The sequence below is a fragment of the Erythrolamprus reginae genome, chromosome 2 (genome assembly GCF_031021105.1).
Source record: "Erythrolamprus reginae isolate rEryReg1 chromosome 2, rEryReg1.hap1, whole genome shotgun sequence".
NCBI classification, from domain to species: Eukaryota; Metazoa; Chordata; class Lepidosauria; order Squamata; family Dipsadidae; genus Erythrolamprus; species Erythrolamprus reginae.
In genome coordinates, this window is record NC_091951.1 from 331,998,988 (window position 1) to 332,017,936 (window position 18,949).

At 34.7% G+C, this 18,949-nt stretch overlaps 1 protein-coding gene across 2 annotated transcripts in view; it reads left to right on the plus strand.

Annotated features, from left to right (window-relative positions):
- The window catches only part of CPLANE1 (ciliogenesis and planar polarity effector complex subunit 1), a 78,492-nt gene that overhangs the window by 4,299 nt on the left and 55,244 nt on the right, over nucleotides 1–18,949 (plus strand). For both annotated transcript variants that reach the window (XM_070743431.1, XM_070743432.1), the window contains exons 3-19: nucleotides 437–609; nucleotides 1,031–1,166; nucleotides 1,487–1,606; nucleotides 2,033–2,259; nucleotides 3,781–3,887; nucleotides 4,595–4,751; nucleotides 5,901–6,004; nucleotides 6,116–6,298; nucleotides 6,776–7,013; nucleotides 9,161–9,313; nucleotides 9,522–10,264; nucleotides 11,019–11,230; nucleotides 11,601–11,681; nucleotides 13,156–13,320; nucleotides 15,706–15,858; nucleotides 16,391–16,619; nucleotides 17,843–17,982. In XM_070743431.1, the coding sequence (XP_070599532.1) occupies nucleotides 529–609; nucleotides 1,031–1,166; nucleotides 1,487–1,606; nucleotides 2,033–2,259; nucleotides 3,781–3,887; nucleotides 4,595–4,751; nucleotides 5,901–6,004; nucleotides 6,116–6,298; nucleotides 6,776–7,013; nucleotides 9,161–9,313; nucleotides 9,522–10,264; nucleotides 11,019–11,230; nucleotides 11,601–11,681; nucleotides 13,156–13,320; nucleotides 15,706–15,858; nucleotides 16,391–16,619; nucleotides 17,843–17,982 (3,229 nt within the window). In that variant the 5' untranslated portion in view covers nucleotides 437–528. The remainder of the gene's footprint in view (nucleotides 1–436; nucleotides 610–1,030; nucleotides 1,167–1,486; nucleotides 1,607–2,032; nucleotides 2,260–3,780; nucleotides 3,888–4,594; nucleotides 4,752–5,900; nucleotides 6,005–6,115; nucleotides 6,299–6,775; nucleotides 7,014–9,160; nucleotides 9,314–9,521; nucleotides 10,265–11,018; nucleotides 11,231–11,600; nucleotides 11,682–13,155; nucleotides 13,321–15,705; nucleotides 15,859–16,390; nucleotides 16,620–17,842; nucleotides 17,983–18,949) is intronic.

Consider the following 18,949-nt stretch of genomic DNA (forward strand, 5'->3'; position numbering starts at 1 on the left):
GCTTTGAGCAAGTAGCTTTTAAAGCAGCAGGTCTGATTAGCCACTCTGCTTTGATCCTGATGGCAAAACTCTTCTGTGTATGGTCAAGTGCCCATCACTTTCCAATGGGGCAAAAAGTCTAGGTCATGGTGTTAAACCAACAGCATCACATTGTCATCCTGTGATGTTTTGCGACGTTTTCCCATTTGTGGAACTGGGCACCCCTGGTCTAGTTGGATGACTCATAGTAAAGGTGTTCAATTATACAAATTGAGATAATGCATTGAACCTGATTGCTGGTGTTTTGAATTGATGTGCTATCTTAAAGCCTATTTGACATTCCCTCTGGAATCTGGTATAGGATGTTATTTTGAAATAATTATAATATATGAACACACAGAAATTATATCTCTGTTTTAATTATTTCAATAGTTAAGGACTTTAAATTGTTTTGCAGATATGCTGTTGAATTGTCATTAAGGAACCATTTAAAAGCAATATACTGTAAACTTTGATCAATTTTATGGATTCTCATATGTTTTAATAATAATGAAAATCAAATTAGAGGTTCTAGCCTCTACATGTATCAAACAGAAGAAGCCATGGCCTCGAATCACCTGGCTGGGAAAGGTAATTATAATTCCTTATATATTGTACATAAAAGGTACATTTCTCCAAAATTTAGATCTTACTGACATAAAGTCATTGTGAAAATCTTAGTAATACCAACAGCAATAATCAATCTATAAATCAATAGGAATTACAATAAAAACTATCTCTAGTTTGAATACCTTATAAATGTAAATTATTATTAAAATTCCATATTAGATCTTTTTGTTCATTTAGATCTTTTTGTCCATTTGAACAACAGAAAATTACAACATTTATCTTTGTAAAAGGATCAGGAAAAGAGTTTCTGAATCAAGTATTATGTCATTTAATGTTTTACTTTTATTTCTTGTAATGCTAACACAATTCTTGAATTAATCCAGACATTTATTAGCAAGAAAAATAATAATATGTAAGTAAAAGACTGGCATTCTTTTAATAGGAAAAAGAGGCCGTTTTCCTATTGGATGACAAAACCATACAGGAGATTAACCTGCTTTCTGGAAAAACAAAAAAGAAGATTCCCCAATTACAGACTTTTCTGAAGAATGTTATTGCATTATCAACCTCAAGAAATGGTAAAATCTTGCACAGTTAATTATTTCTATCTGAGTGTATGAACTTCTGCTTTTATATAATGTAAAGAAGTTTCTAATAGCAAACATCACTTCTTCAGTTGTTTCAGTTACAGTTGTTACAGTTGTAAATTGGTTAACCTATTTTTCTGGTTCATAAATACACTCATGACATAAAATTACTCATGTATTTGGAATATTAAACCCTGGTACATTTAACTTGGAAGGAAAGAGTGAACTCATTGAAAAAGTGAAGCTTATACTGTATATAAGTATATTTGTATCACAGTCTGAAATGATGCACTTCAATCTTTTTCACATAGGAGCTTGGTTGGCAGGAATGCTTAAAACAGGCGAGCTCTTTCTTTGGAACAAGGACCAAGACATTATAAAAACTGTTCCAGCCATTGAAGAATCTAAAAAAGTGGCTATAGCAGTGCAAGGTATAATTATTCAATTAATATAATTGTCAAAAATATTTCTTTTTTTTTCCGTTTTCATTTTAAAAAAAAGAAACCCCTTAGCATGTTTTTTTTTTAAAATATTAAGAAGTTTAAAATTGTCACCTTTCTTATAGTACAGTATTTCATAAATATAAGACTACTACCCAATAGTTTGTTATTTTCCAGATACATTAATATCTATAATATATACTTATTGAGGCTATTACCACATAATGTGTTGCTTATTATTGCAGTAAAAGTATCCATGATAAAACATATATACTAGTTTTCTTTATTCTATCACATGATTTTATATAAGAAACTATATTTGTTTGTGATCGTATATGTTTTGTTGTCATAAATTAACTAAATGTTTTGAGTAGATTTAGAAGAACTGAATAATTCTAACACAGCATTATTTTCTAGAACATTCCTTAAGGTTATTCCTGCTTGTTTCCGGCAAAGGAAATAAAATCCTTCTTGCTAGTCCAGATGTCTGTATCTTATTGTGGGAAAGCATAGAATCAAACACAACACCCTCCCAAATTTCTCTAATGGGGCAATGGTCCCAAATTATTCCTGAAGCTTCAATTGTGCTACCAACCATCCAAGAGAAAGAAACTGTAGTTACTGCTGATTTTATTGAAAATGAGGTAAAATATAAATACTTCTCTTCTCATTCATTTACAATTAAGCATTTTTAAAATACATAGTGACTTTTCTTATAATAGCCATGTTATTTTGATTATTGTTGAAGGCTATTAATATGTTAACTAAATATTTGTTTTAATATTGAATCTGTGGCTGTTGCCTGTATTTCCCCTAGTCGGAATGTTAATTATAATGCTTAACGCAACCAGACATGCCACCCTCAAATACAGATTTCTGGATAAATCAAAAATTTTAGGTGTCAAAATACATGTCCTAAAATCAGGTTTTGCTTATTTCAAGGCTTAACGTAACAGTGAATATATGCAGTAATAATTGTTAAAAGTATCTGTATTTTCCACACATATAAGCCCATCCACAGATAAGGTTACCCTTTAATTTTTAACCAAAATATGAAAAAGATGGGTTGACTTATCCACAAGTGGCACATTTTTCATAGTAGGTCAATTAAGAAATTTGACGGTTGGCTTATCAGTGGATGGGCTTGTGCAAAGCATACATAGTCCTTGGTTAGTGACTAGCTTAGCAACTATTTGAAGTTACAACAGATCCCCAAAATGCTTACTATTTGGATTGAAATTTCCAGTGGCTGACCCACATGATTACATTTTGGGTGCATAAAAAGCATCCACATTCACAACTGTTTGCAGCATTCCATGGACATATGACCTTGAGTTACAACCCTTTTTTTCCCCAGAAAACAACTTTTCCTGTTTTTTAGCAAAAAAAAAAAAATCCCATTGCAAACAGTGGATTTATTTAACAACTGCTGTGTTCACTTAAAACCTGTGTCACACCATACACGTAACCATCGCTGTAAAAAAGGGTTGTTAAATCAGGCTGATAATATAATGCTCAGCTTGGCACTACTCACAATTATAATTCTAAGCTAATTATAGTAATAAATTGAGGACTACATGTATGTACAGTAAGCTGAATCCTGACATTGTTCAGGAAGGGATACAATTGAATGACTGGGATTATGAATAGGGAGTCTTCCATTTTAGCAACATTTTTTAGAGATCCTCCTTGGGACATATATAATACCCAATATCCTGGTGCTTCCTATTATGCTGGCATGTTTGCATGCAATGGCAATATATTTCATTTTCTACTGGGTCTTGTGCGTGTCTTTTACCAGCCTACATAGTAGAGTTTAGGGTCCTAATCATAATATTGCATGTATTAGATCAGGGGTAGGCAAAGTTGGCTCTTCTATGACTTATGGACTTCAACTCCCAGAATTCATGAACCAATCATGCTAGCTCAGGAATTCTGGGAGTTGAAGTCCACATGTTATAGAAGAGCCAACTTTGCCTACCCCTGTATTAGATAGTTCATAATGACTGCAGTTTAAATTTCTAAGGATTAATGGGGGAATGATTAAGTGTTCTATAACATATTTTGCTGACCACTTGGTAAAATATGAATAATTATCATATATAAATTTAAATAATTTAAATATACATATATATAATTATTCAAAAATGTCGATTCATTGACAGATATTGGGAGATTGTTGCTTGGGTTCTTTTACATTTTATTCTGAGGACCAACTGATGCTGATATTTTTGAAGATCAAATGGCAGGAGAACTGTTTAAACAATGCAAGGTAAAACAAATATTCTGATTTTTAAATGCGAATGTTTATATCACATTTAGTAAAATGCATATTGGTTTATGAAAGAAAATTTTGCTCTTTATATGTGTTCATGTATAGGGACTAAATGATCAATGTGTAATTTTGAATGAAAAATTAGATAGACAGACAGACAGTATTATATGTTTCCTCTTGAAATCTGAATGTATATTTTAGAAACATATAATCTGTGTTTCCTTCTAAAAGGTTGGTAACAACTGCCACAAAACCAGGATGGATATTACACTAAACCAGGGCTGTCATACTCTCAGCCCACAGGCCAGATGCGTCACATGCTGGCCACACTCATGCTGGTTTAGTGAAGGAAAAAAATTCCCAATGCGTCATGTGACAACAACGTGGGTTTGACACCCCTGCACTGAACCACAATGTTTAGTAAATGAGATAACAGAACTTACGTGAAGCCTTCTACTAACATGGCATCTCTTTCACTATTTTTTAATTGCGCAACTCACCAACTTAACTTTTAATTTCAAAGAATCTAGGTTTAACACTATAGCTAATAAAAATGGCTGAAGTAGGCTGGTTTAATTATTTGAAGTCCGTGACGAGCAACAACATCCTCCGCATGCATAGCAAGAAGGAAAACTTGACTATATATCAGTAAAATTATTTTCCATTGTTCCTATAATATCCACTTTTTTCTGCATTCCATGTAGCTCTGTTCCATGTCAAATACATTGGGCACAAGAAAGATGCTCTCTGCTTAATTTGGCTCCCTCTTGTGAATCGGTGAGGTCGAGAGGTGCTTTGCTTACTGCATTCTCGCATGATGGACTTGTGCTAGCAGTTGCTCTCAATCAAAAGGATCTACAGGTACCAATGTTAAGAATGTGACTTTATTAATATTGTACCCTTTATTAAATTTGGCTTTGTAAAATTAGTTTGAATACATCCAGTATCACCCCGGTAGAAGAAGGTGCGTAGAATTTAATTGCCTTCCCCTTTCAATTCTTGGCACTTCACTTTCTTATATATATGTATGATCACAACCTACCGGTATCTTGCATACAAGGCTATAGAATAAAAAGGGAAATCCCTGTGAACTGGTAAGTCATCCCTACTTTTTCACATTTTTTAAGAAAAGTCTTCAATTCTACTTACTACACTTTATCCTATTAAAAGAGCCTGATGCTGTTTCCCAAGAAGACGATGGGGGAACAATTCCTTCTGGCGGTGCAATCTCTAATTAATTTAATTAATTTTAATTACAGGGTGTCCAGCAAACCTGGAAAGCAGGGAATTATCAGGGAAATTGGCGCTTCGGGAAATATTGGAATTATCAGGGAATTCATGAAAAAAAATGGAATAAATCAAGGGGGGAAAACCAAACTGTATTAAAATGTTTAAAAATCAGAGAAAAAGCATGTTAAAAAAAAACGGGATCGCACTGCCTGGCAGAGTCAAGCAAAAATGAGCATAACTGTGGCAACAACTTGCTTCCTCAGCTACCGATATTTCCACACGGCTTAGCCGTTTAGTATGATGTCATCTACGACCGTGCCTTAACTAGATCGCAAGTTACAAGGAAATGTCAGAGAAATATCAGGGAATGCTTTCCCCCTGGACATCCTGTAATTAACTAATTAAATTTAATTTAAGACTCTTTAAGTCAGGGCTGTCAAACTCCCAGCTCCCATCTGGGCCCAGTTTAGCAAGGGTGGGGTCGTCACTATATATAACATGACACTGCCGTGACAATGTGAGTTTGACAGCCCTGCTTTAAGTCTTAAAGTTTAAAATTACAGTATATTCAGCACAGAGACTTGTAATGCAGTCAAGGAGCAGAGTAATTTTCTATCTTGTCCAGAATCAGCATTTTTGTCCCAGAAATAATTTATAAAAGGAAAATCAATTTAAGAAAAAATAAAGACACATGAGACATGAATACATTGTAAATTTTATCCTGGTGTTTTGTCCATATAAAAACTTGTTTTATTTTTATTTATTTTTAATAATTCTCAGGCAACTCAAATTCTGTTTATGAGCACTAAGAATTTCATTACTACGTCAGGGAGTCTTAAAGGCTGTGGTAGCAAGAATCCCAAAATTCCATCCAAATTAATAAGGTCAGTGTGAAATCAGATCTCTCCCCCCCCCCCCCCCCAGGGATATTTTGAAACCCAGTGTGAATATTTTAAGTGCATGTTCTGAAGGTATTATGTGTTATATTGTTGAAGGTCTTACTGGATTTCTGACATGAGCTGGACTCCTGATAGTCTATTTTTGGTTTGCATGTTAAAACGTGGATCTCTGATCATAATGACCTGCTTGGGTGAATTGATGACTTTAGTTACTTATGGCTGCTCTGTAGAATTTGGACCAGCAGAATTTATTCCTCTGCATCCATTAATAACACACAGGTGAGATAATAAAACAGTTTAACAAATATAATCTGAACTTTATGTTTTTATTCCATATATCTTCTAATAAGTACAATAATAATTTGTTAAATCTGTATGCTACTTAACTCTCAATGACTGGCTGGCTCAACAATCAAAGAAATTACAATAAAATCAGTAAAATAAAAGTTGGCAAGCATGATAGTGCAGAAGGAATAAGTGAGGGCTCTCGTTCTTTTTGCTAAAGGATATTCATATTTTAAGCTTTTTATATTTTTTTCACTTATTCTTTTATTCTCAGTCAACAAAAATGGTACTGGCAAGAAAGATTAACTCCATCGTAAAGGACCTCTTTTCATTTCCCATGAGTGTAGCTTAACATAACTGTACTCAGGGTGGGGATTTAGCCTAATAAACTTTTAAGTGAGATAAACATTTTTGCATTATGATATTGTACATTAATCTTTTATTTTGTTGGTTTATTCTTCGGTCTGCTAGATCACAGAACTCTTTCTTGAATTCTCAAGATTCATCTGTTTCTGAAGCAGACTTCATGAGACAGAGATTTTCTGTCGCATGTCACTCGAGTTTGCCTTATCTCATTGCCTCTGATGGATACATGGTTACCGTTCTTAAATTTTCCAGTGAGTTTTCACCTTCTACATATACAAAGTCGTTGCTGCTTGATTCAGCCCAACGACTAGAAAAGCTGCATCACAATTTGATTACATTCAAGGTATGACTGCTTTCTTAATTTTTTGTTACCATATAATATTGGTTTGCAGTTAAGGTCCATAGAGTCCTTTCTGAAAATGGCCACAAAAGAGTTGCTACTTACTTTTTTTGTTTGTTTCTTTAAGGAGGCATCCAATTATGAGTTAACATATTTTTCAGTGATACTGATACCTCCTTGGAGCAAACAACAAACAGCCTGATCAGCTTCGGCACAGCCTGATTAGCACAAGTAGGCAGTTGGATCAGCCTCCTGGAATAGCACCTATCAGCTGTTCTAGATTGCAGGGATCACTGCCGCCACCCATCACTGCTGCCACCTATCACTGCCTTCATGCGCCCCATTTTCGGCTTCATTTTTGACCCGTTCCAGTCAATGGGGATGCGTAGCCAACATGCCAAAAATGGTACATGCAGAGGCCAAAAATGAGGCACATGGAAATAGCAGTGGTGATGGGCAGCGACAGCAGTAATGGGTGGTGGCGATCTCTGCAGCTGGAACAACTGATCAGCAGCATTCCGGGAGGCTGATCCAACCACCAATCAGCTCCTTGTGCTAAATCAGCTTGTGCTGAAACTGACCAGACTGTTTGCTGCAAGGAGGCAATTTTTTTTCTTCTTTTCTTTCCTAAAAGCTAGGTGCGTCTTATAGGTTGGAGCATCTTATCGTCCAAAAACTAAGGGTAACTCTGTCTTCCAAAGAATTTGAATTGTTTAATATTTGCCTTGTGATGATTCTCAGTGTTCTGTATTTTACTTAGAATCAACATTTCTACTTAGTTCAGGTAGTCCTCGACTATCCTAACCATTCAATTAAAGACCAACCCAAGTTACTATACGCTGAAAAGAGTGACTTATGACTTTTTTTCACACTTAACAACTGTTGCAGCATCCCTATTTTCACATGATCAAAATTCAAATACTTGTCAGCTGGTTCATATTTATGAGATGCAGTGTCTAGGGGCCATGTGATCTTTTTTTTGTGACATTCTGACAAGCAAAGTCAATGGGGAAGCCAAATTCACTTAGCAACTGTATTACTAAATTAACAACTGTACTTATTAATAACTGTGGGCATAAAAGTCATAAAATGGGGCAAAACTCACATAACAATAGTCTTGCTTAGCGACAGCAATGTTGGACTCAATTGTAGTAATAAATCAAGGATTACATGTATTCTTTTTTGCTGAAAATGTCTCCTGTTCTCTGCTCTCTTCTATACATCTCTTTATTCTCCTGCTTAAAGTTCCATGTCATGCTTGCTATCATATAGTCAAATTGTTTTTCGTTGTCAGGAAAAGATGAAATCCTTACAGTTAATGTCATATAATCTGATACTGAAGTTTTATTGAGTATAGATTATGCCTATACGTCATGAACCACATTTCTCCGAGTCTTCGGAGAGGGGCGGCATACAAATCTAAGTAATAAAATAAATAAATAAATAAATTTCATTAGACATTTTCCAGATTCCAACTGGCATGATTTTTCAGATAGAAAGAGAACTGAAATAGAGTAAAAATTATGAGTCTGCCTTTTTATTTCATAAGAATTTCTAAAACATATATACAGCGTCTCTAGCAAGTGAAGGATTGACTGTAATTTGTTTGATATTTTTTAAAATAAATATCACAAGACCACAGAATCTATTTTTTGCATGCAGGAGTTAATTCTAACCTATTCCATTTTTCTTACACTTGTGAATGGATAATCTATTACAGGTTTTGTTGGCTAAACCAGAATTAATATGTCCATGGTAAATATCCAGTGTGCCATTTTGGTAGCATCATAGCAGTTACAAAATATGTTCCTGGAGGGGAACATTTGGTCCTATCTTTATTGTTTCAAGAGCACTGAGAAAATTGTTTTATTTACCAAAATATTTGAAAATAATATTTTAAAATACTTTTCTATTTCATTCCCAATGCTGTGATTATCACTCTTCTGGTCATATTGACATTTCTGCAAGGGTTAATACTGTATGTGTTTTATGTTGCTGATATCCAGAAAGACCAAACCATATAAATAATATATTTTGTGATCTACAATGCCACCTATTTCAGAATCTATTTCAACTATTGCATTCAGAAATTGAGGAGAAAAAAATTAGATGGTGCTAACAGTAAAAACGTACGTTGTTCTCTTCCATAGCCTGAGGGGAAAAAGCAGCCACTGCAGTCATTGTCGTCTTTAAGAGCTAATCTCTTACAATATGAAAATCAACTTTCTACTTTTTCTGGAACTCCAAAGTTTCTACAAGAAGAAGAAGGCACCACTGAACAAAATGAAGTATCACTATTCCAGGTATTCGGATTCCTTTACGAATGAAGTATTAATATTAATAATTTTAAATAATAATAATAATAAGTAAAATATTAATAATATAATGTGAATGAGAATAATTGTCATATAGAAATGACATTTCATTTGTTTGGATGATAGCAATGTCTTTTGTGTTTGAAACTTTTTGTAGTTAAAGCATCTTTCAGATGTATTACTTTTTTTAATATAGGAATACAATGAAGAATCCAGTGATGACATTTTTTTTCAAAGTAATTCATACATGTTGGTAAACCAAAAAGATTTTGCTTTATGTGATGAAGGCCAGCTGGAATTTGCATCAATGTTTGACACAATTCATGCAATGGATGGAACAGACAGAAGAAAAGATGGCCTATTGTTTGAACTGAATCATATTCAAAAGAATCTCATCGCTGCTTGGAGAGTGGGGATTTCAAGAAGTATAAAAGAAAAAGACATATTGTTAAATTTTAACATTCGTTGCATTGTACACTTTTTTAACATTCTCCAGCATGTGAAACTGAAAGAATTAGGTACTCTTGTCAAGAATCAATCATGGATACAATGTGTCTTAAACTGTTTCCAACAATTTTTGTCTGTCCTCAGTTGGGAAAATCAACACAGACAAACAATGGGGCATTTAATGAAATTCACAATGCAGACCTTAAAACTGATACTTGCAGAACAACAAGATCACCTTTTCTCCACTAATCTTTTGGGAGGTTTCTCATTGCTGAAGATGGTTATTCATTATTTAAATGCCAAAAGAATACCACAATATGAAGTTCTTGTAGCAGATCTGAATGGTAATAATAAAGTGGAACTAGATTCTATTGATGTGCCTCTGTTTCAAAGGCACATGGATTGGAATAGTCACCAGAAGCACTGTGCAACATGTTCTATGCAAACATGTTCTTTTCCAAATGCAAACCCAACTGAGAATCAAGAAAAAAGGTATTTCTAATATTAAAAGTATTACTTAAAATATTTGACTATTTTGATGCACAGTGTAACTTGAATCATGAATAAGAATTCTGGGACAAGTAAAATGCAGCATTTGAGTTTCTGTACTCCTTCTCGTTTCTTAACACCTATAATAGATTTTACTATAAGACCCAGTATGCCGATAACCACTGGGACCACCAAAGCCAATTTATGCCATAATCTTTCAACGTCAATTTTCAGGTCTTAATACTTTATGATCTTCTCCAGTTCTTTGTCTTCTGCAATATTCTTCTGTCCCCTGGTATTGCCCATCAATTAATCACACTTTCCTTTTTTTCAACCACAGTTAAATTTGTATGTTATGAGCCAAGTCATTACCAGTTTGAATTCAGAAATCCCACAATATTTAACCTGCTCATTTTCAACTTCTTTTTTAACTCAACAATTTTTCCTTAGTGTCACATGATATTTTTACAGATGTTCCATTAAATAATTTTGATGACTGTTATGTCACTCTTCATAATCAGTTTGTGGGATCTTGCATGAGCTGAATATCTGATCTACAATTTCTTTGCACAATCTACACTTTAAATCACTTAATAATAATTATTATTATAATAATTATAATAAAATTATTTTACAGCCCTGAATTTTCTGGTGATTTCCCTTTTAAATGGTAGTGTAATATTTCTTCTGCATAGAATATGTAAGGATTAGTCAATAGTTTGTTTTAATTTGTGACTTTAATTCTTTTTAAATTTAGGTTAGCTGTAATCTGGCGATACTTGTATAAACATGTGATTTGGTATTGGGCACAACTAAGCAGAAAAGTGAATAACTCCAACAAATCAGTGACTGAAATCCAAATTGCTCGGGAAATTCCAGTGACCAAAGCACTTGCAAGTCATATGCAGGCAATCTTGCAGACTTCGGGAGAAAGCTTGGAACAGCTTCTGAATCTCAAGTCTGTGAATGGTTAGTGTCTTGAAGAAACTACCATCACTTCATATACTTTGCATAAACATATACATGAAAATATGAAATTGATCCCCTACCACCTGCAATGCTAATAACGGATACAATTTAAGGGGCTGATTTGACCTTAAATTCTGCATTTAGTTGTATGAGATATTCATTAAAGAGTTAATATTCCCACATCTCTATTCTGAGAAACAATGGATTCCTGACAATACCCACAGTGAATTTATTCATACAGATATTTTTTTTTCTAATAAGTGTCAGTGTCTTCTATGTGAGAACCGAATAATTCATGGTTGCTGATCTCAAGCAAACTGGCTTGAAGATTAAGATTGGTTTAAATACTGGATTTCAATTTTTTTTTAAGGTGAGGAAGAGTTTCTGATGGGATCATATAAAAAGTCTGTGGAGGCCTGGGAAAGAGCTTTTCAGGAAACAAAAGAAAAAGGTACGATAGTGGTTTCATTTTTAAGGTTAGTCCTTCCTGCAAAAATTACTGGTACTTGTTTGAAGAAATATGGGTGGTCTTTTTTTTCCTGACATTATCTGTAGTATCTTTGAAGCGGCATGGTAGAGTTGAAGAAAGCAGTGAACGGCGCCAAAACCAAAAGTAGATGACAAAACCTTTCTAACTCTGATACCCTTTCTTGCACTTTATGTTCCCATTTTCTGTGAGATTGTTTCTATCCCAAGCAGCAGTTTGTAAGGAAGGTTGCTCTTCAGACTTTCAAAGAGCATTTGACATTGGACAGAAGAACAGAGTTGGTCCATCTCTAATTTAAAGCTTTTATATCTTGCTCTTTACCTTGGAAATATATAAATTCAGTGATGGTAAACCAATGCGATTCATTCTATTTATGTGCAATAAAAAAGGTGATATTGCACAAAAGGAATAAGGCAACAAGAGGTGCCAATTTCAATTACCGGTAACACTGTTAAGCAAGGACTATCTGCATATTAAGATGTGAGCTTAATTTAGCTTCAGCAAATTCCTTCAATATCCTTCAATGTAATTCATCTGCTATTGCATATTGAAGGGTGTTCCTTAGCTAATAATTTGATATTTCTTTTTAGTTCAAGTCTCAATCTGGCCTTTTCATCCTGCTGCTATTCCACAATTGGCCTGCATCCAGCATAGTGAGGCAAGATAAATAGTTAAATACCTTACATGTGATGCTTCCTACACTATCACCCCTTAGAATTCCCTTTCACTCTCCTGTCATTACCGTAGCAATTGTTTTGTGTCATCTTCCACAGAATAGTTTTGTGCTTGTCAACCTACCACACCATTTTCTCTTTAATCTGTCTTTCATACTCTGCCTATATAGCCTCTTAAAGTAGTAATTATGTTGCTTAGAGAGAACGGTAGAGCTCCACCACAACATTCCTGTCCAAAATGGGTTTGGGATTACCTGGGGAAACATGGGGAGCGAGAAAGATTGTATAAAATAGAAATAAAGGTAATACATGTACGTATCTGAATGGGAGGTTTCTAAAACTGCCTCACTTTTGTTACTGGGTATATGCAGACACAGAGAATCTAGTAATACATTTGGTGCAGCTAAGAAAAAGCCAGAAGTAAAAATAAGATTATTAAAATTATTAAAAGTTAAACTTAATTGTTATAAACTATCACATTGGGATTCAAAAGAGTTTGCCTAAGTTAATTTCTCTTTGCAATAATGAATGCTATTAAAGAACTGAAGTTGAAAAATCATTCAGTTGATCTTGTTTAAATGACTGTTTACTCAAATGATTTAAATAAAGTGTATTGTACTATACTGCAAATGTATTCCTATTTTCACTTATGAATATGGATCCAAGAGCTAGATTTGCACTCGTACATGCATAGGCTTTATTTTTTATACAACTAGGATTTATGTTTTTAACTTTTATCCAATTATTTTTCTTTCTAAATCTAGGAGGAAAGAGAATACCCTTTCTTCAAACTCGATATTATCTTGCTATTTTATATTGCCATCTGTATCATTATAATATAAGTGAGGCTCAGGGTCTGTGTGATCATCTGGTATATGAACTTCTAAAACGAAACCAAATTTCTGTAAGAAACCGAAATGCTATGACAGGTATGTAAATGTAGAATTTGTCTTTCATCACTCAGGTTACATATCAATACAAGTAGTTTAGGACACAACTGCAACGGTCATAATTATGAACCAGTTCCCAAGCACCCAAATTGCAATCAAGTGACTGAGACATTACAATAGTTGCAACTTCGAGGACCATCCATGAGTCTTGATTAGCGCTAATTTTGAACAGTCACTGCTAAGTATATTTAACATATGTTGCAGATTTTTTTATTTTTGTTACAGTGTTGTAAACATAAGTTGTTCATCATTTCTGTACAGATAATAAACATTGCTTTGAATTATATTATGCATTTTTATTTCCTTGTTTAAACTCTTCTCCCCCCTCCCAAATATCCCTAAAATTCCCTCTCCAATCTGTTTTAAAACTACAGGGAGTCCTCAATTTACTGGCACAATTGAGCCCAAGGTTTCGGTTGTTAAGTGAGAAATTTGTTAAGTGTGTTTTACCCTGTTTTATAACTTTTCTGGCCACATTGGTTAAGTGAATCACTAAAGCTGTTCAATTCGTAACACAGTTGTTAAATGAATTAGCCTTCCCCATTGTTTTTACTTGTCAGAAGGTCGCAAAAGGGGATTGCAACCATCATAAATATGAACTAGTTTCCCATGTCCAAAAGTCACATGAACATTTAAATATGTTAAAGGGTTAAATAAGGTTCATGAGGGGAGTGTTTTTAATAGGAAAGTGAACACAAGAACAAGGGGGCACAATCTGAGGTTAATTGGGGGAAAGATTAGAAGTAACGTGAGAAAATATTATTTTACTGAGAGTAGTAGATGCTTGGAACAAACTTCCAGCAGACATGGTTGGTAAATCCACAGTAAATGAATTTAAACATGCCTGGGATAAACATATATCTATCCTAAGATAAAATACAGGAAATAGTATAAGGGCAAACTAGACGGACCATGGGGTCTTTTTCTGCCATCAATCTTCTATGTCTCTATGTTTCTATAAACATAGGTGCGAAAAAATGGTCATAAGTGTTATTTTTTAGTCCTGTTGTAAGTTTGAATGGTCACTGAAGGAACTGTTGTAAGTCGAGGACTACTTGTACAGTGTTTTCAAAATCTAAATGGCTATTGCCTTGTGATAACTATCAGCATACCTGCTATAACTCTTTTTTTCTCTAAAGCACACTGATTGTCTTGCATCAAAACAAAGTGGAATTTGAAATTTAAAATGGTTTGCTTCAAAATATTTTGCATGTCGCTATTTGGGGGTTCAGTATAGTCCTATCCCAGCAGCACCTGCCCTCCGGGGGGTGATGGCATTTCAGAAGATCTTAAAGTCCTGGCTGCTTTCACATGCCCTTGGCTAAGCCTGACTGGAGCTCCTTGTAGGAGGCATATATTTCTGAAGTTGGGTGAATTCACAATTTGGAACTTTGTTTTTGTTTATTCTTTATTTTGTTTCTTTTTATACTCATTGTTTACTCTATTTTCCTAATGTGTGCTACCCAGAATTGTTTTGGAATTGGATAGCCCTTCTATCAAATTATTTATTGTTACTTTTGTTGTCATTTCTATTTGAAGTAAGTTCCACTAAGATCAGTAAGACTTATATTATCTATCTATCAATCAATCAATTGATCCATCTAATTCAGTGTTTTTCAATCAGTGTGCCGTGGCACACTAGTGTGCCATGAGACATGGTCAGGTGTGCCGCGAAGCTCAGAGAGAGAAAGAAAGCAAGAGAGAGAGAGAAAGAGAACAAGAGAGAGAGAGAAAGCAAGAGAGAGAGAAAGAGAACAAGAGAAAGAAAGCAAGAGAGAGAAAGAGGAAGAAAGAAAGCAATAGAGAGAGAAAGAGAGGGAGGGAAGGAGAGAAAGACATAGAGGGAGGTAGGGAGGGAGAGAGAAAGAGAGCAAAAAAGAGGGGAAGGAAGGAAGAGAAAGAAAGAGGGATGGAGAGAGAAAGTAGGAAGGGAGAGAAAGAGGGAGTGAGAAATAGAGCAAAAGGGAGGAAGAGAATGAGCCCACCCTCCCCCCGCTCAATGTGCCCCAGGGTTTCGTAAATGTAAAAAATGTGCCACGGCTCAAAAAAGGTTGAAAATCACTGATCTAATTTATATGCTGCCCAACTTCTCAAGGACTCTGGGTGACTTACAACAAATAAAAACAATATTTAAAAGAACAATTAAAAAAAATATTACAAAACCCTAATAAAAGCTATACATATCTCTCAATATCTTTCATGGCCAGATCTAGATGTTATTAGTATATATTAGTATAAAATTACAGTCTTTGGCTTTTGTTTTTGAAAGACCATGGAATTGTCACACACTGAATAATAATAACTTTATTTTGAGCTTTTTACTTCATTCAGTTACCTCAAGACTTTTTTGAATTTTCATTTTAGATGCTGAATGGATAAAAGACATTCACACCGAAGCTGCTCTGGCAGTGGTTCAATCTTTGGCCCGATTCATGGCAGCCTACTTTATTAATGGGCCAATTTATATACTTCCTCCCCACAGTGTTGGTCTCTTACCGCCACTTCATATCAAACCAGGTACCTTTTGATATTGTTTCAAATGTTTGCTTACTACTGTAGTGACAGAGCTGTATTGAGAGGTAAGCTCCTCCATCCTGCCTTATAGAAATGCACAAAACCTGGATATTATTGTGTATTGGATAATATTTTGTAGCTATTTCCTAACATATAATTTATGTAGTCTATTTGTCAGCTGCCCCCTTTTTTCTCTTAAGTAAACTAATGGCATAACATTTTTCTATAACATTTCTCTAAATGAAAAATGTTCTTCCTATAAAATGCATCCAATATGACAGGTCCTGTTCTCACAGAACTGAAAATTGTAGATGCTGATCTGAATTTCTGGGATAAAAGTAGGATGTTTGGTGGGAGGATATCTGATGCAAATGATCTACAGTTCTGATGGCTGTGTTCAGCTTATCTGAAAACAGGCTCAGAGCTCACTTGGTCTTACTTTTAAGTAAGCTTGCAAAGGAGTGCCTTTGAGCAATTTAATAAGAAAATAAACTCACAACAACTACTGTACCGCTGTTGTTTTTTTAAATTATAGATGGATGCCTTCGTACTATTCCTCTGCAACATTCCAGAGTCACCGAAGCAATTAGGGATAATGGCCTGTCTTGTTCTTGGACTGTAGAATATGCGCTTGATTTGTTGCTCATCAGTGGACTAATTCCAGAAGCTGTGTGGCTAGCTCAGAAACTTGGAGACTGGAAAATGGCTGTTTCAATTGGAGTGGCTTATCAACTATATTGTCAAAGTAATAAAAGCTTAGCAAGGTCAGTAATGTATAATTATTTTTCATGAATTTGCATTATGTTATTTACCATGAATAGATATTTATCATCATTATCATCCTGAATCTATCTATTGCAGGATAAAGGCCTCCACCTGAAAGTTATGAAACATAAGCTACCATAATGATCAAGGGCAGGTTGATAGGTGACTCTTTTTTGACTTACCAGTCTAATGCTGAAATAAATAAAGTGGACCCAAATCATCAATTTAGTTTCTGTACCTAAGAGATGACAAGGTCCTGGTTTTCCTGCCCATGACCTTAACAACTGGATGGATGGACGGACAGACAGATAGATAGATACTGTAGATAGATAGGTATAGAAGCTCTGTTTCTCTGTATGTGTTAATAAACCTAAAATAGGTAAATCCAACAGAATTTTGTCAACAATATAGAGCATGAACTTTTAAAACAGAGCCGGGGTGTGTGTGTGTGTGTGTGTGTAGTATTTTCCCATCACCGTTGGTTCCATTTTAGTGATCTGTTATGATACAGGGCTGCTAGCACATTGTGTGATGAAGCTAAAGCACACCATTACTTGGTTTCACCCAACCAGTTACTGATAGTTAAACAACTATGGTTTTGGGCAGTGCGGTAAATCAGACATATATATTGGGCTCTAATCTAATCTTAGTAGTTTATCTTGAAACTTCGAAGTTGATCCCTAGATAAAGAATCCAACTTTTAGAGATAATTTTGATGTTTTAAACGTAGATTATGAAGACATTACAATCCTTGTAGAGTTACGGATATCATCTCTCTCTCTCTGCCACCTAGCAGATATTATGTTTCTAATCAGGTACAGTGTATGAAGTGATAGTTGCAGTAATCTTACAGGTCAGAAGGAAACATCTCTATCTAAGATTTCAAAGGAACCCTCCCAAAATAGGTTTCTTTTGCTGATTTTTGTTATTGTGCAATATTAGCTCTTCTAGAGTTTTGTACTTTACTGAATGGGACAAATATCCTTTGTTTCAATAAATATTTTGTTGTGAGCCGCTCCGAGTCTTCGGAGAGGGGCGGCATACAAGTCTAATAAATAATAATAATAATAATAATTATTATTATTATTATTATTATTATTGTTATTTTCCTTTTGTAAAGTATTCCCTTGAGTAAATTCCCTGTGTAATTAAGCAGATGCCATTTTGAGAAGCAGATGCCAGTTTGAAGTAAGCTACCCTGTTACTCTTGATACAATTTCAGGTCAGGGAATGTGGAATTGTTCCTGCCATTACACTTGACCCCAACAAATATTTTTCAAGAAAAGCTACAATCTTTTTTGGGTCAGCCTGTGAACAATGAAACAACAAATCAAGGAAACCTCAGATACAAGCAACTGACAGGTGCACAGATTTTTTAATGTGAATTTTATTATATTTCTAATACTTTTATGCACTTCCACATTAGGAAAGATGTGGAATTACCCTTAGGTATCTTTATGCCTTTCTTAATATACATATATTATTTAACACACATTTACAAACAGGCAACCTGCTATCAATTCTTCCAAATGATTAAATATTATTATACATTTTTTAATCAATGCATATATTGCTGATCTAAATTTATAAAGGTAAAATATTTCTTCAAATGTTTAATATATCTGTACCATGTCCTTAATAACTTTCCAATAATTTTCTAAAGATTTTCAGAAACACACACATATTAGTTCAATAGCTCTCATTTTATGACCGTTCATTTTCATTAATAAGGTGTCATCAGATAACACCTCTCAGTCATTTTTTCACTGAAGCCTTTTCTGTACTTTATTGGTCTATATCAGTGATGGCGAACCTATAGCAAATGTGCTGGAAGTGGCATGCAGAGCCAGCTCTCCAGGCACGCCAGCCGTCGCCCGTTGTTCTTCCAGGTTCCAATGCGCTCCTGCCAGCTAGCATACAGAAATTCTAGAAACCAGAAGCTCAGCTCCCCAGAAACTGGAAGAGCAGCTTCCTGGTGCGCATGCACGGGAACACCGGAAACCGGAAGAGCAGTTCCCCGGCATGGGCATGCTGGGAAACTGCTCTTCTGGTTTCCGGTGTTCCTCCGTGCATGCATGAATGTTCCTATTTCAGCACTTGGTGCTGAAAAGGTTTGCCAACACTGGTCTATATGAATGATTTTGGGAAATTTTTTGGATATTGAATTCACTAATATTGTGCTTATACTTGTGTTACATGACTGTAGTGTTAGTTTGGAAATATATTGACTGTTATAACTAACATAATAAACCACTGTTATGAAAGAGATATTGAAATCTTTTTATTCTACTGATATTGCATAAGGCAACAGAAAAAATCCACAATTTTT